Source organism: Giraffa tippelskirchi, chromosome 5 (genome assembly GCF_054371585.1).
Source record: "Giraffa tippelskirchi isolate mGirTip1 chromosome 5, T2T-mGirTip1v1.2.pri, whole genome shotgun sequence".
Taxonomy (NCBI): domain Eukaryota; kingdom Metazoa; phylum Chordata; class Mammalia; order Artiodactyla; family Giraffidae; genus Giraffa; species Giraffa tippelskirchi.
Window position 1 is genome coordinate 190,555,049 of NC_137279.1, and position 27,498 is coordinate 190,582,546.

At 44.5% G+C, this 27,498-nt stretch overlaps 1 protein-coding gene across 2 annotated transcripts in view; it reads right to left on the bottom strand.

Moving 5' to 3' along the window:
* COL6A3 (collagen type VI alpha 3 chain) overlaps positions 1-27,498 on the bottom strand; it is a 103,715-nt gene that overhangs the window by 58,011 nt on the left and 18,206 nt on the right. For both annotated transcript variants that reach the window (XM_081491113.1, XM_081491114.1), the window contains 5 exons: positions 15,908-16,025; positions 13,775-14,392; positions 7,908-8,510; positions 3,488-4,072; positions 589-1,188 (listed from right to left, as the gene is read on the bottom strand). In XM_081491113.1, coding sequence (XP_081347239.1) covers positions 589-1,188; positions 3,488-4,072; positions 7,908-8,510; positions 13,775-14,392; positions 15,908-16,025 — 2,524 coding nt within the window. The remainder of the gene's footprint in view (positions 1-588; positions 1,189-3,487; positions 4,073-7,907; positions 8,511-13,774; positions 14,393-15,907; positions 16,026-27,498) is intronic.

A 27,498-nucleotide genomic window follows, 5' to 3' on the forward strand; every position in this document is an offset into this window, starting at 1 on the left:
CTGGTGGAAGTAAGGGTCTATAACTCATCATTTTACTAATATGCCATGATAATCATCATCACCTAGACTGCCTTTGGACACCACTTTAACATCACAAAAAGACACAGCCTTCGTTGGGTTTATGACAAATATTTTTCTAGATACAGCAAATTTGGAACATAAAAACATCCTATCAAGGAAATCAATTCCACTTTTAAATGCTCCCAGTGTGTATACTCATGTATGAAAGGGGATCCAGCTCTCTCTCTCTGTTTCTCTCCCATTTCCATCCGGATTTGCACGCCAGAATCTTCAGAGGCATTGGGGTAAAAAAAATAAATAAATAAGTAAAAGCTTCTGAATCCAGGGTGGGACAACCTGGGTAGAACATAACCTGGGTTTTCAAGGACAAACACCCTTTAGAAAGAAGACCTAAATTTGCTGGTACAGTGTCTTGAGCCTCCCTTCAAAAATCCATCAACACAAGGGACCCCATCATCTCTGCACAGCTCATCACTAGCCTCTGGAATTCAGCCCAAGCCACCTGCCCACCAAAGAGGTGTCTGGGGAGGAGGGGAGAGGGAGCCCCGAGCAGTTGCAGAGCTTTACCTGGCTGGGCGAGAGGCACCTCCTCCACACCTCCGCTAACATAAGTGGTTAGGGGCTGAATCAGCTGTTGAGGCAAAGCTGGCAGGGAGCTGAAATCATCCATGAGATACACCAGGCCCGGGTTAAAAGCAATCTGCTCAAGCTCCGCCCTATCGGCCTGGCTAGTGCCCACACAAAAGGTCAGGATGCCCGCGCGCGCCAGGGCATTGGCAGCTTGCAAATAGGAGTCCTCAGACTGCCCGGCCGTGAGCAGGAGTAGCAGCTGCGGCACGTGGTCCTGGATCCTGCTGCCGCCAGCTTCGGTGAAGTGGTTGGCATGCACATAGCTCAGGGCCGCGCCCGTGTTCAGGACCGACCCCCCCTGGAGCTGCATCTGCCTCAGGTGAGCTAGCAACTCTGACTTGGTCGAGTAGGTGTTTAGGGAGAACTCCGTCACTGGAGTGTCACTAAATTGCACTAGACCGACCCGAATGTTGTCGCTTCCAACATCAAGGCTGTTAACTAGGTTCATGACAAAGTCCCGCACATAAGGGAAATTGGTCTTTCCGACGTTGGACGATCCATCCAAAAGAAAGATGATATCCCTTTTGTTTACGTGAACTGCAGTGGAGCACAGAAAACACAGTGAGACACACACAACCCCAGAGGGCTTCCTCATGTGTGCCCGCAAACGGGCACACATGCCAACACGTAGAGTACAGAGAACACCAGTGAGGCCAAGCACGTCCGTCTCGTAAAATATGGCAGAAGGCTGCATATTTTCCTCCAGTGGGGGCTGGTGATTGTGAGGTATACTGATAGCTGAGGTTACGAAACCCAACTGGGTCACAGAGTGATACAGTGCCAAAGCTAGAATGTTTGCAACCAACCATAGTGATCAGAATCCTTGAAATGGAGCATTCCTTCTGTGGAAATGAAAGCTACAAAGGTGCTGTGTCTTTCAGCATCAGTCGGTTTATAGCCACGGACAGAGACAGGTTTACCTGGGTGAGACTGGGTCCCCCCGGGATTCCCTCTACACATCTACACAGAGATTTTCACTTACAGACAGATTAGAAGTGTTAGCCCACCTTAACCTGAGAACATGAGTTCCCTAAGGCTAAAAAAAAATTAAAAAAAAAAATCAATAAAATTATGTTGCTCTCATCTTGAAACATTCCTAGGAAGGTCCATTTTTCATTCTCTACTGAGACTCCTCTACGAAGAGTCATGGCCTTGACAGGCAATGAGCCAGCAAGTGCCCGTGAGGATTCCTCCTGAGTGAGATCACAGGATGACTGAAACACATTAAAATGCAAAGAAACTCTTTGCTATGCTTGGCCGCAGTTGCCCTCATGATGAATAAAAGTGAAAGTTGCTCAGTCGTGTCTGACTCTTTGCAACCCATGGATTACACAGTCCATGGAATTCTCCTGGCCAGGACACTAGAGTGGGTAGCCTTTCCCTTCTCCGGGGGATCTTCCCAACCCAGGGATCAAACCTAGGTCTCCCACATTGCAGGCAGATTCTTTACCAGCTGAGCTACAAGGGAAGCCTAAGAATACCGGAGTGGGTAGCCTATCCCTTCTCCAGCAGATACTCCTGACCCAGGAGTCGAATCGGGGTCTCCTGCATTGCAGGTAGACTCTTTACCAACTGAGCTATCAGGGAAGCCAGAAGATTCAGAAGTATTTCTCAAATCAGAGTGTTTTCCCCAACACAAGCCACTGGAAAAAAAAAAACAAAACATTCTTTCCCATCTTTCCCCTGATGTTTCACTAAAATTGGAACCTAACAACTATTTTTAGCCTATTTGTTGCGTCAAATTGAACTTCAGTTATGAAAGTGTGGATTAGAAGTTTTAAGGAAATGAGAGGGAGAGAGGCTTTTGAAAGATCAGAGTGCTTGATGAGTGAGCATGCATTCATGCACCATGGGTCATGCATCGAACATTCTTCCAGTGGTAAAGGTTGTGAGGCGGGGAAGCTTGTTTCCCGTGATATCCATCTTCATTAAGGACGGTGAATTCAATTCGTAAGCACTGATTCAATTTGTAAGCTCATAGATCGCTATCATGTCTTTAAAAATAACTGCTCACTGATAGCCATAATAAAGGAGGGGTTTGGAGAACCGCTTGCTTTTTATCTGCACACTCATCCCCTTACCGTGCTTGCCCATTGAAGGAATTCCTTAAAGAGAGGAAAGGGTGAATGCTCTACACTGGTCAGCTTCTGACCATTTAGAAGTGGACCATCTGCTTGGGAAGGGAGGAGCCAGGCTACAGCTTGGTGGTTGGGAGGAGGGAGCTGGACTGGAGTCACCAGGGCAGACAGAACACTGGGACCTCATGAGGGGTCAGGACTGAGAAGTGAGCCCCTCGGCCAAAAGCTCTGGCCAAAGACAGGTGGCCCCTGGTCCTGCAGTTTAAGTGACATATTCTTTATGACAGTTTATGACACACAGTTGTTATCACATGGCATTTTAAGTCATGTCTTTGTCAAGTCAGGGTATGAGGAAACTCAAAGTGGATCTAGTTGGTTGCTACAGTTTCCATCATTTAAGAGTCTGATCTTAGTCTAACACAAAATAAATTTGCTTATTCCCCAAAGGCTCTGCCTGGAGACAGCGGTATCATGTGTCTGACTCCCCACCCCAAACCCCTGCAGACCGCCCTATCACGTGTCTGTCTCTGCCCTGTCATGTCTGTCTCTGCCCTATCACGTGTCTGCCTCCGCCCTATCACGTGTCTGTCTCTGCCCTATCATGTCTGTCTCTGCCCTATCACGTGTCTGTCTCGGCCCTATCATGTCTGTCTCCGCCCTATCACGTGTCTGACTCCCCACCCCCCCCCCACCCTGCAGACCACCCTATCATGTGTGTGTCTCCCCCAGATCGCGTGTCTGGCTCCCCCACCTCGTACCTTCAGTGGTTCCAGTGAGGGTCCTGAGAGGCCCGAGCAAGCCGGGCAGCACGCCCTGCAAAGGGGCGGTTCGGAACTCGGTGGCAGTGAACACCAGGGAGGAATCGAAAGCGATCTCTTCCAGTTCAGCCTGGTCCGCCACCTTGTTCCCGACGGCGAAGGCCAGGATGCCGCTCCTCTTCAGCTCCTGGGCGGGCTGGCTGACCGCATCTAGGGACTTACCGCCTGTAACCAGCACCAGAAGCTTAGGGACCCCCTCAGCAGCCCTGTAGCCGGCCGCCTCCGTGAACAGGTTGTTCCGAACAAAATCCAGAGCGGAGCCCGTGTACAAGGCCGAGCCATCCAAGGGCTTCATTTTCCGCACGGCGTTTATGACCTCCCTCTTGCTGGGGTAGGTATTGAAATAAAACTCTGGCCTCACTGTGTCTGCATACTGAGCCACTGCCACCTGGATAAGATCCTGTCTGATCTCCAGCCTCTGGATGACCTTGGCAATGAAGTCGCGGATTGCATTGAAGTTGGTCAGTCCCAGTTTGGAAGAGCCATCCACCAGGAAAACTATGTCCCTCTTGTTGACTTCAATGACTGTAGGTAGCAACGTGACAAAGTAAGTAGAATGGCCTGACCCATCACGTTCAATATGACCCTCTACATAGCTAATTCCACCCAAGGGGAGCTCCTTTGCTCTTGCCAATGTCAAGTGCATGGGAGCCCCTGAGGGATTTATCCTAACTCACACATTAGTAACAGCTGTGTCCTTCCTACTGCTGGGTTCTGGGGCTCCCCAACCCCCCTACCTTCTCTTAGTACACTTTACAAAACAGTTGTTCAAAAATCAGTGTAGTTTTATTCATCACTTATTTACTGTGTTGTCACTAAAAAAAGTCAGAAAGCTCTTTTCTGCCATAAATCCATAGCTGGGGTTTTAGAGGTGAGAATGAAGCCATGGCTCAAGTAATTAAAGAAGTGATCCGTGTCTGCTCAGAAGACCTTGTGTTTCACAACCTCGATTTCATAAACACCTCTCGCCAAGTACAAAACTCGAAAGAGCACCAACACCCTATTTCCTTCATTTCTCTGGTCCATGCCTTGATGTTTGCAGGCAAGGAGAAAAACACTAATTATTTGACGTCATAAACATATAAAAAGGAAATGAATGTCAAAACTAGCAAGTGGCCCAGAAGTATTTTTATTTAAGAGACCTGTGTTGTGAAGTTCCCACATTATGTGTTAAGGTTATGATAAATCACAAAGCAAAAATGCTTCAACCAGATCACTGCCTCAAAGTGACTATGAACTTGTGTCCACCTGTTGTATCAACTGTCAGGCAGCTTGCCTGAATCTGGGGAACCGAGGCTTGTATCAGACCTCAGCACCCAATCCAGAAACCAGAGAAGGCTTCTGAGACTTGTAAGATGGTAAATGATGCAAGCAGAGGCAGGCGTGTCTGCAACTTATTGAATGATTATCTGAATGTGAAGAGGTCTCATTGCTCCATGCAGTCAGATGGATGGTGTGTAACATCTTAGTTTACTTTATGTTTGACTACATTGACATTATTGGTCCAGAGTCTCTTCTTTAAGAGAAACATGTAAGGCACCATATACACAAAGCATCCAGGGACAAGCACATGAGGACCACTGCTTTGGCATTAAGTTGTGGTGTGAACAGTGTATCCCGAGTCCTCCAACTCCCCGTGGAGGCTGCAGACGTGTGAAGCCACATCCCCTGCCTCCTTCTTCTCCCTCTCTCCATAGGTACATAAAAGCCATATTACAGCTGTGCAGGTAGCCATGTGTGTGCCTTCTAGACACACGTGGACACTGAGCACACCTGAACACACACTGTCACACGTGCTCCGTCTATACTGTAGGTCAGGTACTGAAACCATAAATGCAGAGCTTCCTGTCCTCACTAAGATGTATAAACATGAACCGGGCTGACTCATCCCATCTCCTCCCCTCCCCCCTGCTCCAGGAAGGGACTTCCTCTTCCTGCTGTGAGAGTCGCGGCCCCAACAGCTCTGTCTCCCCTCTTTCACATGGTTCTGCTGGGGCTGGTGAGCAACCCCCTTGCCGAGGTGACCCTGAAGGTCCTGTAACCAGTCGGCTTTAGCCCTCACCCCCCGTTGACTGACATCCCGCAGGACGTCGAGTCCCCTTCCACCCTCACAAGCCAGGACCGGAAGTGGTCATCTCTCTCTTGTTCCTAAGCAAAGTCTCCTCAAATGTCCAGTCCCCGCAGCCCTTCCTTGGTGCTGTCTTCCTCTGCAACCACCTAGGGTGATTCAAGGCTACTCTTGGGCAACTCTTTTCAGTGACTCGGGGACCCCAACCTCCAATAAAGCAGATGCTCCTATACCCTGAGCTTCACCGAGAAAACAGAAGCCCCTGGAGGACTCAGCCAAGCTAGTGATGCTCACCCCCTAAACCAAAGGTTCCTCCAGGCTCCCAGGCATCAGGGAGCTGCAGCCCACCTCCTCGCCACAGTTCTGGGTGGGGCCAAGCTCCCGCAGGTTGCAGGACAGACCACCTCCCCTGGCGCCTTATTCCCTCTGCTTCTCTTCTGCTTCTGTCCTACAGTTTCTCTGATCAGCCTTCCCTGGCCACTCTCCTACAGCTCTTCCCCTCCTTCTTTCCAAGACAGCCCCCTTTAATGTCCTCCTCTGTCATACTCTGGGAGTAGCTTCTTCATCTTTTGTGATCTGTCTCGCCGTTTCACTGTAACGAACCAGTGGCCACATCAATCTGGTTCACCAGCACTGGGGTCACCAGTGCTTGGCATGGTGTCTAGCACATACCTGATAGCCAAGAATATTTGTAGAACATTTACAAATGAATCGCAGAGATTAAAGATGGTTTTGTAAGTGAGGAGTGAGAGTTAGCTAGGGAAAGCTGACATGAGGGCCTGGATTGCTGTGGCTAAGAACGAACCTGAAACTTCTCCCGGAATGGAAATATCCTTTCATCCTTTGTCATCAGTTCAAAAAACTGGAACCCAGAGAGGCTGTGTGGCCTGCCCAGGATCACATAGCTGGGTAACGTAACACCCAGTACCAAAGGTCCAGTCTGCTGCAATGGCACTTCCTGAGTATTTACAAAACCTATGGAAGTTGTTCATTTGTTTCCAAAAGCGTGCCAGCCCAGGGAAAAACCTTAAGATATTGTATTTCAATCAGACGGGTGTCTAGAAATATCACGAGATTTTTCAGGAAGTAATTTTGCACCAAATCTTAATTTACCCCACCCAACAATATGCCTAATACCACTGGCAATACAGTCTCTGATAGACGGGTGAGGTTACCAGTGGTGGGAGTTGGTGCACCTGAGTCCGTCAGACTTTTACCTGCCGCCGCATCAAGAGCCACTGGTTCTTACTTAAATTTTGAAATATACCTCCCCCGTACCACATTTGTGAAGTGTATTTTGTTACATGACTTGACAAGTTTTATGTTTCTTTACATGACTCCAATCGGACACTTTTGCCAAAGGCCCGCCCTCTGAGTGTAGAATCTCTCCATCAACAGAATTCCTCTTCCAAGGAGGGGAAAAAAAGTTTCCACAAATACCCCCAAGTGAGAGCTTTCTTATTTCTTACTTCCAGAAGTGCCACTCCTGCTACCCCATCACAACAGTGACTGTGGGGAGACAGTTCTCAGAAGCCAGCCGAGTCTAACAGGCTGACTTTCAGAGCTCAACCCTGTTATCCTGCAGTAATTTTCTCATAACTGCAGTGACCCACGGAGATCCAGTTTTCAGACAACTGCAGTAGACTAGATCACACCTGAGTGTGAGTGCTCAGTCGCTCAGTCGTATCTGACACTTTGCAACCTCGTGTACTGTAGCCCACCAGGCTCCTCCATCCATGGAATTCTCCGCGGAATTCTTGTTTCATTTAAAGGAACAAGACTACTGGAGAGAGTTGTCATTTCTTCCTCCTGGGGATCTTTCCCACCCAGGGAGGGAACCTGTCTTTCCTCTGTCTCCTGCACTGGCAGGTGGGTTCTTTACCACTGAGCTACCTGGGAAGCCCATGATAAGTAGATGGTATAATGATGTTGCCATGGGGTCGCAAAGAGTTGGACACGACTGAGCGACTGAAATGAATGAATGAATGAATGATGGTGTTGAATAACCTCCAAGTAACAGGTTTGTTGAATTAGCCATGAAAGCACACTTTCTTGACAACTCGTGCTCCACCAAGAGCTTTCCACACACTCACAGATCTTCAGGGGTTTTTTTGGAACATCGCAACCATCCCAGACACCACATCCAAGAACTAGCTCATCTAGGAACGACTGGACCATGGGTACTTACAGGTTCTCCCGAGGTGAATCATTCTGCAAGGCACCCGCCTGACTCCTACAGAACCACACACAGAACACCCACTACCACACAGATGGTGAGAAAAGCATACGTACCTTGGGTGACAATGGTTGGCGGTTGCAAGACAATGTGCCTTTGGGCCACGCCAACAATGTACGGCAGTAATTGTTCCTGGACGTCCCCAAGGCTACGGAATTCCGGGACAGTAAACACCAGGTTGTCATTGGTAGCTATGTGCTGAAGCTCTGCCTTGGAGGCGGCCTGGGCTCCAAGGCCAAACGAGAAAACGCTAGCCTGCTTCAGTGCTACGACCCCATCTCGGATCTCATCACTAGAAGGCCCAGCACTTATGATGACCAGCACCTGGGGAACCCCTTCCTCCACTCGGCTGCCCCCCGCCCGAGTGAAGTGATTCTCCACCACAAAATCCAGGGCAAGGCCAACATTGGCCAGCTCTCCACCAATGAACCCCAGGGCCTTCACTGCATCCAGAACCTGAGCCTTGGTGGAGTAGCTGTTCAAGGAGAACATGGTTCTGGGCTCATCGCTATACTGCACCACCCCCACTCGGATCTGCTGAGTTCCAATTGACAGTCTCTCAAGGAGATTTACAAGGAAGTCGAGAATGACTGCGAAATTGACACTTCCGGTGTTGTTTGATCCATCAATAAGGAAAATAATGTCAGCAGAGTCTTGTGCTTTAAAAGAGAGAAATGCAAAAAATGTGAAAGCATTAGAACAAGTGATCACATGCATCGTTCGGTGTTCTGACATGTTTCTTGAGAAACCAATAAGAAACACGAAATATGGACAAACAAAACAAATGTTGATTAAGGAATGTGAAATTCTCTTTTAGTTCTGCATTCTGAATGGATAAGAGGCAACTTCTTAACAGAAATGATGGTGTTCAGTAGGGGCATTTATTTAATAGCAAATTTTCCTGTGCACTATCTTTGTAGTTAAATTTCAAAAGATCATGTTTACTCTTCTGGGAGAAATCTTGGGTAAAATTTCTACTGAATTTGGAGGGAACCATAGATGCACAGAACTGTGTCTTACCTGACCTACAGGAGAAAATAAAGGACTACATTAACAAAGGTCTAAAGATGATTTCAAATTTGGGGACATTTCTGTTATAATCCTCAAGTGATCACAAGAATTTTCTTTGTCCAAATCCACAGCACAAAACAGAATCTCAGATTTAGGCTTTGGTGACTCATTGTCCCAGTATGTTAAATACTTGATTCCTCGAGCAACCATTGTTTATGCTTGTCTTTTCTTTAGAAACCAAAATGGCTATGAACCTTTCACTTTGGAAATGTGAAAAGAACTCAAACTACATCCCCAGTTTTTATTGAAAAATACTGGATACATTTTGGGTTAATTTTCTTTTCTTAAATGATGTTTTCATTGTGTAAAACTCAAATGCAGGCCTGGGGTTGGGATGAATGTTGTCTTCATTTAGTTTTGCCTTTGCCTCTATATTCAATCACAAAATGCAGAACAATGTTAAGCAGAGTGATATGAAACCAGTCATGACATAATTATCCAACCTTATTTTTATGACATCCTAGACCAGGTGCCTGACAGGATCATGGGTATCTAAGCGACCCAGAATCAGAATTAGCTCTGGGCTTGGACAAATGGACATAAAAAGGCTGACCAAGACCTCTTTTCTCCTCACAATGGCAAACATGAAACGTCCATTCTGTTACTGAGAATGGGGTTTTCGCAGAAGCACTGGGCAAGGAATTGCAATCAATAGACTACCAACCTGGGTGGAATATTTCAAAGCCTTGGCTAGAACGTTTAAATCAGCCTGATTTAAACCATAGGAAAAGCAAAATTATTGTTGCAAGTGTTTTTTAAGAACTTAAGTGTGTGTTAGGAATAGGGAGAGATTTTATATAAGCATAGACAGTATTTATAGTCTGGATTTTAGGAAGCTATATTTGGAGTATAATTGTATTATATGTAAACTCATTCATTCTGGTATTTGTAATGACAATGAACATTTTATATGTGAAATTAATTCTTCCTGGTACTAACAAAATTCCTTTTATTTCCATATGGAAACAGAATGCAATCTTGTTTCATGAAATTAAAGCCTTTACCACAGTGATCTTCTTGTTCAAGCTTTCTGCTTGGGTAAACTGAACCAGGAATGGCTGGAATTAGGATTACTGGAATCAGAACTGGGCTTTTTCTCTGCTTACAGGCATGAAACCCCTAACAACAATTCTGCAGAGGAATTCCTTGCATAGGGAAAGATACTAGCGTGGAAATATCTTGTTAGAGCGTATAAGATATTAACTTAGCCTTTGCTAAGAATTCCAGAGCATTTTACTCTTCGGTCGAACCACAAGGTTCCCGAGGGACCTTTGGGAGGATGTGGCTCCAGCAGTGTGAATTACACTGCAGGCTATAGCGATGGCTCACTTTGTCCCAGGAGTTCCAGGCTCCGCAAACCATACCACAAAATTCCTCAACACTGCCCAGACCTAAGCCAATGACCCTGAGGGACAAAGGAAGATTTACCCCTTACTCACCAAACTAAGACCTTTTCAGGAAGGGCTAACTCTGAGCCTAGGATCAATAAAAGAAAAATGACCCCTAAAATCACAGGATGACTCATTCCTTATTAATTTATTACTCCTTTTTGATTGCAGTTCACAATAGAATAAATAAACACTGAGGGAAAACACTTGAGCGTTGTCTTCTAAAAAGCTGAACAGCAGCAGGTCATAGAAAAATGTTGGATAATTTGTCATCACTGAAAAAACAACGTTGTTCTCTTATGCACACAATGATGGGACACACAAGGGCATGCTGTTATCCAGGAGAGCTGAAGCCTCAAACAGACACACGTTCACGGGTTCTTGTGTACAGCAGGGCACACGAGGGACCAATATTAACTCTAAGAGGACTCAGATCTTTCTAAAATTTAACATATGAAACTGTCTGGTTTTCTGCTTTTATGGCTCATGTATTAGTATCACACCCTCAGTGGCATTTTCTATGGAAAAGTTTCGAAACATCCATGGAAAATTGAAGGCGATTTCAACATTGTTGGAAACACTTTTCCTGAGCACTCTGGTGTGGGCACAATGCCTTCTCTACCTAGTGGGGTGCTCCTTTTTTCAAGAAAAATACAAAAGACCATATCTGTATTTCCCATGCAAACAAAATCGCAGATAGGTTTTGCTAGTTTTCTAAATCTTTGTTTTGTAAAGAAAAGAAAACTCGTCCTCACTGAATGTAGGTCACCTTTTTAGCTTTTGTTATAGTAAAGCTTTTGTATCTTATGTCCATTTATAAAAGGGATTTTTAAAAACACAACTTTTAGGGATTGCTTGAGAGAGTTCATTAAGAACAGTGATGATCATATGTATATTTGTGGGGGAAAGTTACCTAGTGGATAGAAAATGGAAAGAAATGGCCCTAACTTACTAGCCATCTCCATAATGGCTTCCTGACTACCTTTTCCAAAAACTTTAAGAAAGGAATTTTTTCTTCTGCTGTGGAACACGCAGTGGAACATGATACAAGAGAAACTGCAGAGTGAAGTTAATTAGAAAAGACAATATAAATGGATTAATATTCCACCCTGGAGCTGCTAGTGGCTTGGGCACTAGAAGACAGAGATGCTTTCTTGGCATAAAAACAAAGGTTTTGTCATCTGTGTGGAAAGAGACTATGTTGATAGGCTTATTTTGCATTAATGTGGTAATCTAATTGTTTATCCATTTATATAATGGTTAAACATAAAGGCAAACTCATCCACCCATTTTCCTGAATTGACCAAAACATCAATAAAGAGATGTTCCATTTCTCTCCTAATCTTCTTCATTGATTTTGACATGGATGAGTTACATTCAGAAATGCAATGATTAGTGAATTACTGATGGTGAGAACATTGTAGCGATGCAGAAGGTCATTAGACTTGCCATCTTGTAATCTCCTTGTAACCTGCAGTGTTTGGTTTGGAGTGCTCTCAGAGTCCCACCTTCTTTTCCTATAATCTGGCAGAATTGACACTGGTGTCACAACGCAGAGGTGAGACACATCATTTGAAGTAGGGAATGATCTTCAGGTTTAATACAAATTATCTAGACTGTCCCTCACCACTCTCTTAGAAGTAGACCCACTGGTAGCGCCGTGAGTCCTTCCACCCCTATCAAAGCTGACATCACAGGTAACCACTGGGGAAACCATCTTATGCACAACTTCTGGAGCAAAATTAACTCAGCTTATTCTACACTGCCAAACACCACTGCATCTCCCGCTTTGTCATCTCTTATTGAAATGACTGATGCTAGCTGAAGCTGACGGAGAAGGCAACGGCACCCCACTCCAGTACTCTTGCCTGGAAAATCCCATGGATGGAGGAGCCTGGTAGGCTGCAGTCCATGGGGTCACTAGGAGTCGGACACGACTGAGTGACTTCCCTTTCACTTTTCACTTTCATGCATTGGAGAAGGAAATGCAACCCACTCCAGTGTTCTTGCCTGGAGAATCCCAGGGACAGGGGGAGCCTGGTGGGCTGCCGTCTATGGGGTCACACAGAGTCGGACACAACTGAAGCGACTTAGCAGCAGTAGCAGCAGCAGCTCAAGCTGAACTCTCCCAGCTTCTTCCCTTTCCACTTCAATATCTTAGCTACATGACCCGTTTCTTCTCCTTTCCCTTCTGACCTCTTTCTTCTCCTTTCCCTTCACCCTGGGGGACACACACCTCCCCTTCTGGAACTCATCTCAGTAAGAAGCCCTTGGTTCCACCCTAACTTTCTGCCCATTCTCCTAGAATTCCCTCCACCCTGCCTGTTGCTGATGAGGAAACCTAGCCCTGGGTATTGGTCAAAATCACAGTGGTGCAACACATGTGAAATTTACCTCTGGAATTCCTTCCCTATGAGTCACTTAGCCCTGGCAAGAAAGCTGATGGGGGTGACTGGTTAAGTAACTTGCCAGACAATCAGTTGTCCCCATGTCACTGAACATGACCACACATCCATGTAAAGTCCTTGCATCATCAGGACTCGCAGAGTGACACTGATGAGGACCACTGGAATCAGAAGCATCTCTGGGTACAACGATGGTGACAGTGTGGAGGAGAAGTGAGAAAACCCCATCCAGAGCCAACACATAAGGGATTTCAGCTCCTGGACTCAAGTCCTACAAGATACAAGATAGATTGGGACTGGATCATCTCTAAGGCTTCCAAGAGCCTACTCACTGGAAAAGACCCTGATGCTGGGAAAGATTGAGGGCAGGAGGCAAAGGGGACGACAGAGGATGAGATGGTTGGATGGCATCAGTGACTCAATGGACATGAGTTTGAGCAAACTCTGGGAGGTGATGAAGGACAGGAAAGCCTGGCATGCTGCAGTCCATGGGGTCGCAAAGAGTCGGACACAACTGAGCAACTGAACAACAAATCTCTAAGGCTTCTCACAATTCTGAGTCCATCAACTCTTTGAAATAAATTCCATCGTGTCAAAGAGAGGAGCTCTGTGTGTTGCTTCACTGGACCCAAAAGTGGATGACCTCTTCCCCTCTCACTTGAGCTTTTTCAGACCCTGAGCTTTCTTTAAAGGAAACAGACTCTTTCCCAGGAACAAATGGAGGGACTTTTGTCAAAGTCCTGCCCAGCCATGCTGAGGCTTTTTGTCCAAGAAGCACTGCTTGTGGGGTCGTAATATCAGGATGTATTTTTTTTTTTTTGGAGTTGGAATATTAATTGTTTCAAAGGTAGAACTCCTCTTAGAGGGAGTGAATGCTCTATTTTGGAAGGGGACTACAGAGAATATTCAAACCTTTGTTTTTAGGCCTGTGAACAGGCATCTCTTCCCTAATCCACCCCACCTCCTTTTAGCCAGAGGATTGCCTTAATGCCAGCGGTTGCCAAGCTTATCTCCAGAAGAAGAGCGAGGCAGGCAGCAGGTTGGTGGTGTTGCCATTACCTGTGATGTCTTTAGGGGTCTCTGTGCCTCCAGCCCTTTCTGAAGCCATGGATGAATGCACACAGGCCACTAAGTTTCCTACTATGTCATGAAGTGAGGTAAAATTCTCTAGGTTGAAAACATGCATATTGAGCGGTTCACTTGCTATTTCTTTTAAGGCTCCTTCATCTGCATCCTCAACTCCAATTGCAAACACGTTAACATCAGCAGACTTAAGTTCCGCTGAGGGCAGAGCAAGGCCGTCCTCCGAGTGTCCATGGGTTAACACTACGATAACCTGAGGGACTCCGTCCCTGGCCCGGCTTCCGGCAGCCTCAGTGAGGTGGTTCTGCATTACGTATGCTAATCCTTTTCCAGTCTGATTGCTGCCCCCAATATAAGACATGTTGGAAACATGGGAGAGGACTTCTTGTTTAGAACGATACGTATTGAACAGGAACTCGGTATGTGGGTTGCCGTTGAACTGGACCAGAGCAAAACGGAAATCATTGTCTCCCACCGCTAAAGATTCTATAACATCATATAGAAACTCTCGAACAAGTTGGAAATGTTCCTTGCCAATGCTCCAAGAGGAATCCACTAGAAATATTATATCGGCAGCGGCACCATTTTTGACATCTTTAAAAGAAGACATTGGTTTAGATGTTTCTCCTGTTCAAGAAATGACCTCCCATCAATACAAAGCCTTCCCCAACTCACTCAGTCTCTACGGTGCTGTGACTAAATAATTTATGCCTCACGTGTGAGGCAGGTGGGACACTGACTTACCTGAGACACAGGGACCTGGACACATGGACTCAACAGCTGCTGGTGCCCAGTCATTGGCCCAAGTTCCATATACAATGACTGCCATACATGAACCAGTAGCAGGTTCCAGAATGGGGACAAACATTCCCTGGGGTGTCCTTCACCTCTAGATGATTCTTTGTGGCAGTTTGAACCCCAAGACCCACCTGATCAGACAGGAAGGATGTCCTACTGCAGATAACCAAGCATCACCTTAGACGTTCATTCTTCAGTCTGGGGCCTTGGCAAAATGGAATACTGAAACATAACTACTGTTTTTACCTGAACTAGTCTCCCATGCTTTGGGTAATTTGCAAGAAAAATAAATGTCATGACTACATCTTAGGTGAAGCAGACCTGTATAATGTAGCAAAGGGCAAAGGCTTGTTTTTTGTTTCTTTGTTTTTTGAGACTCTCTAGCAGGAAGAAAGGTACCCTAACTCGATACGACATTTTCAGAGCCATCTAAGCCCTCTGATATGTTGAACAGTATTCACCCCTTTCAAAGATGAATGCAGGTCTCTCTCAAAAGTAGGAGCAGGAGGCTCCAGGTTCCAGGCTGTGAGTGGCTGGGGAGTGCCCTGCTGTCCTGGGTCAGGCTGGCTGGGCACAGCAGACTCCTGGACTCTACTTACCTGGGGCTGACCTGAGGCCCCAACCCATGGTCCCCTGGCATTGGGGTGGTCCTCACCTCCCTGTAAGAACTACCAGATCTGGAGGAAGAACCCCATCAAGACAAGGAGAGGGACCCAAGTCAAACCTTCCAAGCTCATAATACAGATACCATTTCTCATTTTTCCAAAACTCTGCAAGTTTTTAATAAGATTAGGTAGGGTCAATTTTTATGCAGTTTCAGGAAACTGATTTTTTAAAGATTTGATGATTCTAAATAAAAAATGTCTCTTTGTGTCCAGAGTAAGAGAGAAAGACTGGTATTTATTTTTGTATTTGTCTTTTTTTTTTTTTCAGGGAATATAATTTTTACTCTTAACCATTGTTTTCTCTGGGATTTATGTGCTGAGACACTAACCAGTGCCAGAAATGTGGAAAAGCTCTTCCGATGGTAAAATATTTTCGATACAAACTTTCTGCTCACACCCAATGTAAAAACAAACCACTTGCAACCCACCGCCAAGATATCAAACCCAAGTTTCAGTTTAAAAAAATGTCTCTCTCACTGGATAAAGAGGAGCTGAGAAAGTCTAAAATAAATGAAACCCTGTAATCAATGTCTTGGCTCTCTCTTCAAAGTCTATCTAAACTCTCTCTCCAGCTCATGATGTCTAAGATCTAAAACAGAGAACACTGTCCCTCTTAATAAAATGAAGAGGTGATTCTGGATCTTACCTGGCTGTTGTTGACCACGAGTAAAGGAGAAGCCTGAGAAAAAGAGGCAAACAATGGCCACTAAGGGCAAATGCCGATGTTTCCTCATTTTGATTGTGTCTAAGCACCAAGTGAGAACCTACAAGAGAAAATAGGGCAGACGAGAACCATCAGGTTTTGACTCTCCAGTTCCTAACGAGTGAATCAAGGATTTATCCCTCGGATGAAAAATAGTTTCAGCTAAACATAGACACGGAGTCTCTGAATCTAGTGACTGTAGGACTTTGGCCATAGCTAAAAGACTGTGCAGTTCAACCTTCTTTTTCCTCTCAAGTTAAGACAGGCAGCAATAGCCCATCACGAAACATATGGCAGACTGACAAAGGGTGGGGGGGAAAGGCACCCAGAGGCACAATGGGCAGATTGGTGATGCCCAGCCTGTCAATCACATCTACAGGAATCCCACTGGGAAGCTCCAGTTCATGGAGAGAATGGGCATTGTTGGAACCCCAGTGTGCGCAAAAACACAACCACGGCAGCTGGGACCATTTCGAATCTTGCCTTTATTCTCCATTACTATTTACCACTTTTCCTCCAACAAAAACCTGCTGTGTTCCCAGCTCCAGTCACAGAGTGGAGCATGTCCAGAGATACTGAATTAGCAAGACTGAAGCCAGTGCTGAGGGCTGACAGCCTCGTAGCATGGTCTCCCTGCAAACTTGACATCCAGCCAGTGAGGGTCATGTCTGGATGGGCACTCTAGCTTGTGCCACCCTCCCTTTTCCCTTCAAGCAAACACCACCTTCTTCCCACCCCACACCTGACAGCACCCCCACCCACCTTGAAGCACACACCTTCAAGTCAGCTTCATCACCCTCCAATCTCAAATGAGCTCAGCTCGAGGGTCTAAGCTTTTCCTTATGACCCTCCAAAGAACTGGCCTAGGTCTTCTCCCTTTAGGCCTTTAGGTCCCCTTGCAAGACATCACCTCTTCTCCCTTCCCCTTGATCCAAGGCTCTGGTATCCCCCAACTCTTTCTTAGGTCATGGATATCTGACCTGTGCAGTCTCACAGGACGCCATGCTTGGTATAATGGTTGGTTGTTGCTTAAAAGTCTTAATAACTTCAGGGCAAAGACCCTTCGTGTTCACTTTGCACAGAGCCCACAGATTCTGGAGCTGGTCCTTGCTGCATCTGTGCATGTGAGTCAATGACTCTTCTGACCCCTACCCAGGCTTGTCAGGGGTTCCCTGGTCAGAGGCTTGGGTGGCGGCATTAGAGTGGAGGGGTGTGCCAATAAAAATTATTGGTTATTTTTTTTCCATTCTTTCAAGTAGATATATTCAAACTGCAAACAAAAACCAACCAAACCAAAAACTCCTATAAAGGAGCTGGGGATGGACAGGTGCACATGGCTGTGCTCAAAATGAACAACCAATAAGGACCCACTGCACAGCACCGGGAACCCTGCCCAATGCCGTGCAGCAGCCTGGGGGCGGGGGGAGCCTAGAACAGTCTCTTCAACAAATGATGCTAGGGAAACTGTGCCCACGTGCAACAACAAAAAAAGGAAGCTTGACCCTTACCTCACTCCACTTACAAAGAACTAACTTAAAATGGGTTAAAAATCCAAACATGCCCATGCACGTGCATGGCTAAGTTCCCTGGCTGTCTACTTGAAACCATCACGGCATTGTCAATCGGTGACACTCCAACACAAAATAAAAAGTTAAACAAAAATGACAAAAAGAAACACACGGAGTACTAATCTTCATATTCTCAATCATTGTTTTAAAAAATGTGCTGTTTATCAAAGAGGAGGAAATTCTCACCATAGGGGTCAGGGTCAGCCTCCTACAATAGCATCTCAATTATTGATTATTTTTTATTGCACTTAGTTTCAAGAAATACTATTTGATATTGAAAATTATGTAGTATAGACTACAGTCAAGTGCAAAATCCCATTTGGTTTAAGAAATAGAAATATATTTAATCTGGAGAGATTCATAGTTCATTCTTAGGATTTGAAGATTTAGAAGGTGGCCTTGTGAATTACAGTATGAAAAGGTAATCATCATCAGTATGAATCAAAATCGAAAACTTCTCTCTCTGTGGCATTTTTTGGAGAAATAGAAAAGATATCCTAAAATTTATATGGAATTTGAAAGGACCCAGAAGAGTTATAGCAATCTTGAGAAAGGAAAAAACTAGAGCTGGAGACCTCACAGTTCCTGATTTCAAATCATATTACAAACTACAGTAATCAAAGCAGTATGGGATTGGAATAAAGACAGACATATCAACCAGTGGAATAAAATAAAGATCCCAGAAATAAACCCTCAAGTATATGGTCAAATAAACTTCTATAAAGGTGCCAGTACTACACAGTGGGGACAGGATAGTCTCTTCAACAAATGATACTGGGAAAACTGTATATCCACATGCAAAAAAGATGCCACTTACAAAGCACTAACTCAAAATGGATTGAAAATCTAAATGTAAGACCTGAAACTAGTAAACTTTTAGAAGAAAATACAGGAGGAAAGTCTCCACACCACTGGATTTGGTGCTGATTTTTTCCGTGTGATTCCGCAAGCCCAGACAACAGGATCAGGGGCAGAGGGTTCTATGTAGTTGCTGTTTAGTCACCAAGTCGTGTCTGGCTCTTTGCAACCCCTGGACTGCAGCCCACCAGGCTCCTCTGTCCATGGGATTTCCCAGGCAAGAGCACTGGAGTGGGTGGCCATTTCCTTCTCAGGGGATCTTCCCGACCCAGGGATCAAACCCACATCTCCTATGTTACAGGTGATTCTTTACCACTGAGCCACCAGGAAAGCCCAAATGAGGGAAGACCAAATGGTACTATATCAAACTTTAAAACTTTTACACAGCAAAGGAAACAATCAACAGAGTGAACAGGCAACCCACAGAATGGGAGAAAATATTTGCAAACCATATATCTGATAAGGGGTTCATATCAGGAATATATAAAGAGCACCCACAACTTTATACTGATAACAACAAAATCTGATTTAAAAATAAAGGACTTGAATAGACATTTCTCCAAAGAAGTCACACAAATGGCCGATAAGAATATGAAAAAATACTCAGCATCAGAGAAATGAAAATCAAAACCACAGTGAGATATTATCTCACACCCACTGAGATGGCCACTATCAAAAAGATAGTGAACAAGTGTCGATGAGAATGTAGAAATACTGGAACTCTTAGGCACCATTAGTGTGAATGTAAAATCCTGCAGCCACTATAGAAAATTATATAGAGGTTCCTCAAAAACTTAAAAGTACAGTTACCATATAACCCATCAGTCCTACTTCTGGGTATGAATCCAAAATAACCGAAAATAAGATTTTGAAAAGATATATGCACACCCAAGTTTAACGCAGCAGTATTTACAATAGCCAGCAGATGGAAGCAGCCATGCGTGCGTACTCAGTCATGTTTGACTCTTTGAGATTCCCTGGTCTATAGCCCGCCAGGCTCCTTTGCCCATGGAATTTCCCAGGCAACTATACTGGAAATGGGTTGCCATTTCCTCCTCCAGGGGATCTTCCCAACCCAGGAATCAAACCTATGTCTCTTGTATCTCCTGCACTGACAGGTGGATTCTTTACCACTGTGCCACCTAGTTAAGGGGTGGAAATAACACAAATGCCCATCAATAGATGAATGGATAGAGAAAATGTGGCATGTACATATAAAGGAATATTATTCAGCCTTAAATAAAAGGAAGAAGTTTTGTCACACACTACAACATGAATGAATGTTGTGGACATTATGCTGAGTGAAATGAGTCAATCACCAAGAGAGTCCACAGACATGGGGTATCTGAAATAGTCAAGCTATTAGAAACAGAGAATGGAATGGTGGTTACTAGAGGGTGGGAGAAGGGAATGGGGAATTAGTCTCTCCAATGGGTAAAGAGTTCCAGTTTGGCAAGATGAAAAAGTTCTAGAGATCAGTTGTAAACAAGATGCATATGGATTATACTACTATACTGTTCCCTTAAAAAGAATTAAGATTGCAAAATTCACGTCATGAGTATTTTACTACAATTTCTAAAAAAACAGAAGTTACCTGTGGTTTTTTAAAAATATGGGTAACTCTGTACACCTAACAGAGTTCTGCCAGGAGAACACACTGGTCATAGCAAACACCCCCTTCCAACAACACAAGAGAGGACTCTACACACGGACATCACCAGATGGCCAATATCGAAATCAGACCGATTATATTATTTGCAGGTGAAGATGGAGAAGCTCTATACAGTCAGCAAAAACAAGACTGGGAGCAGACTGTGGCTCAGATCGTGAACTCCTTATTGCCAAATTCAGACTTAAATTGAATAAAGTAGGGAAAACCACTAGACCATTCAGGTATGACCTAAATCAAATCCCTTATGATTATACAGTGGAAGTGATAAATAGATTTAAGGGACTAGATCTGATAGAGTGCCTGATGAACTATGGACAGAGGTTCACAACATTGTACAGGAGACAGGGATCAAGACCATCCCCAAGAAAAGAAATGCAAAAAGGCAAAATGGTTGTCTGAAGAGGCCTTACAAATAGCTTGAGAAAAGAAGAGAAGCGAAAAGCAAAGGAGAAAAGGAAAGACATTCCCATTTGAATGCAGAGTTCCAAAGAATAGCAAGGAGAGATAAGAAAGCCTTCCTCAGTGATCAATGCAAAGAAATAGAGGAAAACAATAGTATGGGAAAGACGAGAGATCTCTTCAAGAAAATTAGAGATACCAAGGGAACATTTCATGCAAAGATGGGCTCGATAAAGGGCAGAAACAGTATGGACCCAACAGAAGCAGAAGATTTTAGGAAGAGGTGGCAAGAATACACAGAAGGACTGTACAAAAAAGATTTCATGACCCAGATAACCATGATGGGGTGATCACTCACCTAGAGCCAGACATCCTGGAATGTGAAGTCAAGTGGGCCTTGGGAAGTTATCACTACGAACAAAGCTAGCAGAGGTGATGGAATGCCAGTTGAACTATTTCAAATCCTAAAAGAGGATGCTGTGAAAGTGCTGCACTCAATATGCCAGCAAATTTGGAAAACTCAGCAGTGGCCACAGGAATGGAAAAGGTCAGTTTTCATTCCAATCCCAAAGAAAGGCAATGCCAAAGACTGTTCAAACTGTCACACAATTGCATTCATCCCACATGCTAGCAAAGTAATACTCAAAATTCTCCAAGCCAGGCTTCAACAGTACGTGAACCGTGAACTTCCAGATGTTCAAGCTAGATTTAGAAAAGGCAGAGGAGCCAGAGATCAAATTGCCAACATCTGTTGGATTATCAAAAAAGCAAGAGAATTCCAGGAAAACATCTATTTCTGTTTTATCGACTATGCCAAAGCCTTTGACTGTGTGGATCACAACAAACTTTGGAAAATTCTTAAAGAAATGGGAATACCAGACTACCTTACCTGTCTCCTGAGAAATCTGTATGCAGGTCAAGAAGCAACAGAACCGGACATGGAACAGCAGACTGGTTCCAAATCGGGAAAGGAGTACGTCAAGGCTGTATATTGTCACCCTGATTATTTAACTTATATGCAGAGTACATCATGAGAAACGCTGGGCTGGAGGAAGCACAAGCTGGAATCAAGATTGTTGGGAGAAATATCAATAACCTCAGATATGCAGATGACACCACCCTTATGGCAGAAAGCGAAGAAGAACTAAACAGGCTCTTGATGAAAGTGAAAGAGGAGAGTGAAAAAGCTGGCTTAAAACTTGGGATTCAGAAAACTAAGAGCATGGCATCCGGTCCCATCACTTCATGGCAAATAGATGGGGAAATAATGGAACCAGTGAGAGACTTTATTTTGGGGGCTCCAAAATCACTGCAGATGGTGACTGCAGCCATGAAATTAAAAGATGCTTGCTCCTTGGAAGAAAAGCTATGACAAAGCTAGACAACATATTAAAAAGCAAAAACATTACTTTGCCAACAAAGGTCTGTCTAGTCAAAGCTATGGTTTTTCCAGTGGTCATGTATGGATGTGAGAGTTGGGGTATAAAGAAAGCTGAGCACTGAAGAATAGATGCTTTTGAACTGTGGTGTTGGAGAAGACTCTTGAGAGTCGCTTGGAATGCAAGGAGATCCAACCAGTCCATCCTAAAGGAAATCAGCCCTGACTATTCATTGGAAGGACTGATGCTGAAACTGAGACTCCAATACTTTGGCCACCTGATGTGAAGAACTAACTCACTTGAAAAGACCCTGATGCTGGAAAAGATTGAAGGCGGGAGGAGAAGGGGATAACAAAGGATGAAATGGTTGGATGGCATCACCGACTCGATGGATGTTGAGTTTGAGTATGCTCCAGGAGTTGGTAATGGACAGGGAAGCCTGGCGTGCTGCAGTCCATGGGGTCCAAAGAGTCGGACAGGACTGAGTGACTGAATGGAACTGTACACCTATAATGTAGCCATCAATTTAACAGGAATGGGAAAAATGTGGCATCTCCTTTTTGAGATGTAATAGTCTTTAGGATGGGCTTCCCTGGGGGTTCAGTGATAAAGAGTGCACCTGCCAATGCAGGAGATGCGAGTTCGATGCCTGGATTGAGAGGATCCCCTGGAGAAGGAAATGGCAACTCACTCCAGTATTCTTACCTGGGAAATCCCATGGACAGAGGAATCTGGAGGGCTACAGTCCACGCGATCACAAGACACAACTTAGCGACCAAAGCACCACCACCAATCTTAAGAACTAAGTTTTCTCTAAAATAAGAAAACAATACAACTACACATCTCTTAAAGCATATGTATGTGCCCCTATAATTAAATAACATAACATTTCCTTGGCACTAGAAAACAATTGGAAAGGAAGAAAAAAAGAAGTGTTTGTCAGCAAAATGATAAGGTTTGGGGAAGAAGACTTGAATCTAAGGAAGGTGAAAAAGAATCAGATATAAACACTGAGACCTGGAACAAAAGTTATTTCTGTCCCAACTGTTAATAGTGTCATCAGAGCTATGAAATCCACTCCCCCTAAGGCCTAGGCTTTTGCACCTGCTTGATCTTCCTAACTTGACTTTCCTCTTGCCATGGACACACCATGGACCGGGTGGTTCTATTCGTGGTTGTCCATTGTTAACATAATTCAGGAATCCCATTGCCCCTTACTGTTGAGAAGACAATGTTAAGGATGGTCTCAGGTTCTCATCTTTGCCATCTAGAGCAACGTGGCCTCGGCAGGGTACTGCTGTCTAGATGGACCTCGCAGCAACACAGCACCGAGGGCCAAGGAGAGCAGAGAGCCCCCTGCTGAGGCTGTCCCCCAAGGGTGTGGAGGAAGTGGGCTCAGCCTCGTGGTTTTCCCTGTCTGAGGTCAGGCCCAGAGGGAAGAGCTGGGGGCCAGCTGTGAGGAACAGCAAGAGCAGAGTGTGGGCCTCAGGCCAGTCCAGCCTGCCAAACTGGTGGAATGGAAAAAGACAAAACCGTAAACAAGAGAATGGATTCCAAGTCCCGCAGTTGCTTTGGATGTCCCAGGGAAGTCGACCAAATTATCACCTGTGATAAGACAAATTTACCCTGTGATTCAGATTCTAGGAGCTTGAAGACACAACCCCGGTGACTAAGACAAAACCTCCCATCAATACAACGTTTTTTTTAGAAATGTATCAACAGTGAGAAGAAAAGGTTGTTCTGAAGATGATCAAAAGGCCAGTCATCAAGAGAACATATTTCTTTCCACAATGAAGTGACAGCCAGTGGGGATAAAGGTAACATTCCAGAAACACGGCCCAGTCTTCTTGGCTTGAAATAGCTGACACGTGTCAGACAGGGATCTGTATGATATAGGAAGGGATTTCCCCAGCATCCAGAGCTTTTGTTCCACAGGGTCCCCAAGTCATAATCAAGTCCTGCTTGGTGCTCAGGGCAATCCCCACAGGCAGTGTAGAAACCCATGCCTGGCTGGTTGGTCTGTTTTCTTCACTGTGGATGACCCACCAAGCCACTGCCCCAGCACTGCCTTAGTGTTCTCTAGAAATCCCGCAAGCCCACGCTCTACCCTGGGAATCTTCCTGAACTTTCCATCCAGCCATACCTTTCTTTCCCAAACTCTGCTAGGCCTATTCCTGAGTTTGTCTTTAGGAAAAAAAAAAAAAAGCACATGCGATATTTGTTGTCTTTGTAAGTTTTCTCAGTTGAGGATATATACTTTAGAACAATGTAAAAGTACATCGTATATATGCTATTCCTGATTCTTTCCATTAAAATTGAACATTGGGTTTCTTTATCAGCAATATCATCCTACTAGAAACTATTTTATGGGAAAACTTTCCAGCTACATTACTTACATTTTACTAGATTCTTTCTAGAAATATAGCCTGTCCTTTCCAAGACAACTTGTAATATTCTAATAGGTCAAGAATCTTTTTTTAAATATGGATGCACAGATTTCAAAGGATTTGTCAAGCTCCCGCAAATGTATACAACATCATACCTGTGTATATGGGGGTCTCTGGGGACAGGGTCCGCGTTCACCTGTGATTCTAGCCACATCTCTCCTAACTCCCCCCCTGAAGTTTCAGCACCACTGCTTCAAGAAAAAGATCTGATGCAACTCTTCCGGGAGGTACAGTTCAAGATGAAGGATTTTAAGTAGTATTTTTGTTTTGGAATGAGGGCATGAAAATAGTATAGGACCTCATTGCAAACCACTGGAGAGTGTAATCCATGAAGAAAAAATAGGATATGAGACAAGACCTGTTCAGTCACTGCTGAGTGTGGGATGGGACCAGCTTCAGGTGTCTCTGCAGACAACCTTGACAGAGAGTGTGGGTGAATTGGGCGTGGAGTAGTTTTTGCTGGTTTTGTTCATTTTTACCATCCCTACCTATACCTTGGGCTTCCCTTGTGGCTCAGCTGGTAAAGAATCCGTCTGCAATACAGGAGACCTGGGTTTGATCCCTGGGTTGGGAAGGTCCCCTGGAGAAGGGAAAGGCCACCCATTCTGGTATTCTGGCCTGGAGAATTCCATGGACCTGTATCTTACAGCAGGATCAGATCCAACTTCATGGAACCCATGTATTTATTCTCTCATATCTTAAACACTGGGTGGGGTCTCTATTGACAAATTCTGAAATAATTGTCCAGTCTGATCTGTTGTTTTTTAGTTGCTAAGTCATGTCCAACTCTCTGCGACCCCTTGGACTATATGTAGCCTGCCAGACTCCTCTGTCCATGGGATTATCCCAGCAAGAATATTGGAGTGGGTTGCCATTTTCTTCCCCAGGGAATCTTCCTAGGGATTGAATCCACATCTCCTGCACTGGCAGGCAGATTATTACCACTGAGCCACCAAGGAATCCTCTGAGGCATTAATTACTACTTACTTCATTCTCTAAGGAAAATGAGCTTTAAATTGATTGAAAAATATATGTGGATTCTTATTTCAGAGATCTTAATCTCTAGTAGAGGAGACTTCTATTTTTTTTCATTTATTTATTTATCTGTTTTTTTACTTTACAATATTGTATTGGTTTTGCCATACATTGACGTGAAATGAAGTGCTTCTCAGTGGGACACAAAGAAATGAAAAATATATACAGTGTGGTGCAATTGCCTTCCCTAAAATCTACCCAGATGTTGAAGAAAGGGAAAGAGAGGGGAAGAGAAGAGGGGGAAGAGAGGAGAGGGCCGAGGAGGGCAGAGGGGAGATGTTCTTCCAACCCTGACAGCGAAAGACAGAGGCTATGTCTGCTGGATGACAAGGATTCCAGGCTCCACGATGATTAATGAACTCACATGTTGGGTTGAGCTGAATTCCCAGGTGGGAAGAATGCCTTCAGCTCTCCCACATTTGTCCTGCTGCAGTGCTTAGGAGCCAGTCATGTGGCTCAAGCATGCCTAGCCCAGCTGTTGAATATTTGTTCATGTTTTAGTTTGCAATTAAATCTCTCCTATTGTTTATCATGTCTTGGCATCCCACTTTTTAAAACTGAAGTTCTTGGCAACCAATTTTGGAGATTTTTTTTTTCATTTAGATTATTAAAAGATGTCAAACATCATCTCCCCAAATGATCACCCAGCTTGTCCATTTTAATAAGGAGGAATAAGGCAGCCACTCCCTGCTCTTAATTGTCCTTCTTTAACTCTCCCTCCCACCCCCAAGCAACAGAGACAAGAGGGCACAAGTCATATTTGCTAAGCCCCTGTCTCAGAGGCGGGATCCCGTGCACTCCTCCCACAGCCTGATGGCCTTGTTTTCCTTCGTTTTCTAGCTGGGAAACTGAACCCAGGTGAGACCAAGTGTTTTGTCCACTGCCACTTAAACAACGACAAGATTGAACCAGAATCCTAAGGAAGGTTTGCGTTTCCAAAGCCCGAAGGCAGGAACCTAGGAGACACTGAGAGGCTGTGCCAGACTTGGCCCCAGTCTCAAGGAAATGCCCCACGTCTTTTCTTTGGGGGATGGGAACAGACCTAATTTCTTTGGTGGTGACAAACCACAGATTCTGTATCAACAGAATTCATTTGTCTGCTGCTGTTCTTTCAAATATGAAAAATGTCAGAACTGGCTGCCTGAGACCCTTGGGTTGGATGGGGTGTTATGCAGCTTTGTGTCATAGATTCTAAGTCCTAAAGGCAATAGATCCAATCATAGGACTTCATTCAATTCTTATCTATTGAGCATTAGTAAGTCTTTTTTTTTTACTGGTCTCGTTTTAAAAAGAATTTGACTTGCCTTTTTCCTTTTCATAGCTGTCCACTTGAAACTTAAAAAGACACCTCTCATTATGAAGATTACTCTCCATGGCCCTTCAACTCAAAATTGCATTCAGTCAGAGTCCAATGACATTCCCAAGCCATTATGCAATTTCATGAAATTAATTTTCATTAAGTCTACTCAAAAGCTTTTTCATTTTCCATGTCTGGAAATCTTTTTTAAGAAAGAGACACACACATGCACACAAGGAAATCATTTTCCAACAAAGACTTAAATGCATCCAGAGCTCCCATTTTGAAGTCATTTATTTAGTCTTCTCCAAGCACTGCTTTTTAAAACCAGGCTGATCCTCCTATCAAGTTCTAGCACTCTGTTAACTCCTGACTGTCCCAGTGTATGTGTGAGCTGCAGGAATAGTGGAAGGCCACAGCCAGAAAGCCCTGCCATCTGCTGTGAGATGAAAAGTCACATTTCAGTAAACCCCAGGGGTCTCCAGCTTGCAGCACCCTAGTTCTCTCTCTCTTTTTCTTGTCCTTCTTATCTATCTTCTCTGAATCTTGGGAGAAAGAGTCCCCATTCTTGTCTCAGAGAGGAAGCTAAAAGAGGATTTATTAGATCCTCCAGTTCGGGAGGGAGGACAGTGGAATTTGACATATTATTGCTACCTGAAAGAGCTTTGGGGGAATCTTCAAAAGCAAACAACTTGGAACAACTGTAAGAAGGCCCCTCCAAAGAAATGCATCAGAAGCTTCTTTTTTATCATTTATTTTACAACTTGAATCTCGCATTTTTATTGCATGACATTGTGCTACAGAAGAAAATATCAGCCACGCAAACACATCTGTAAGCAATCACCTGCTTGACCCAGGCTCTGAAGGTGTGTCCTGTGA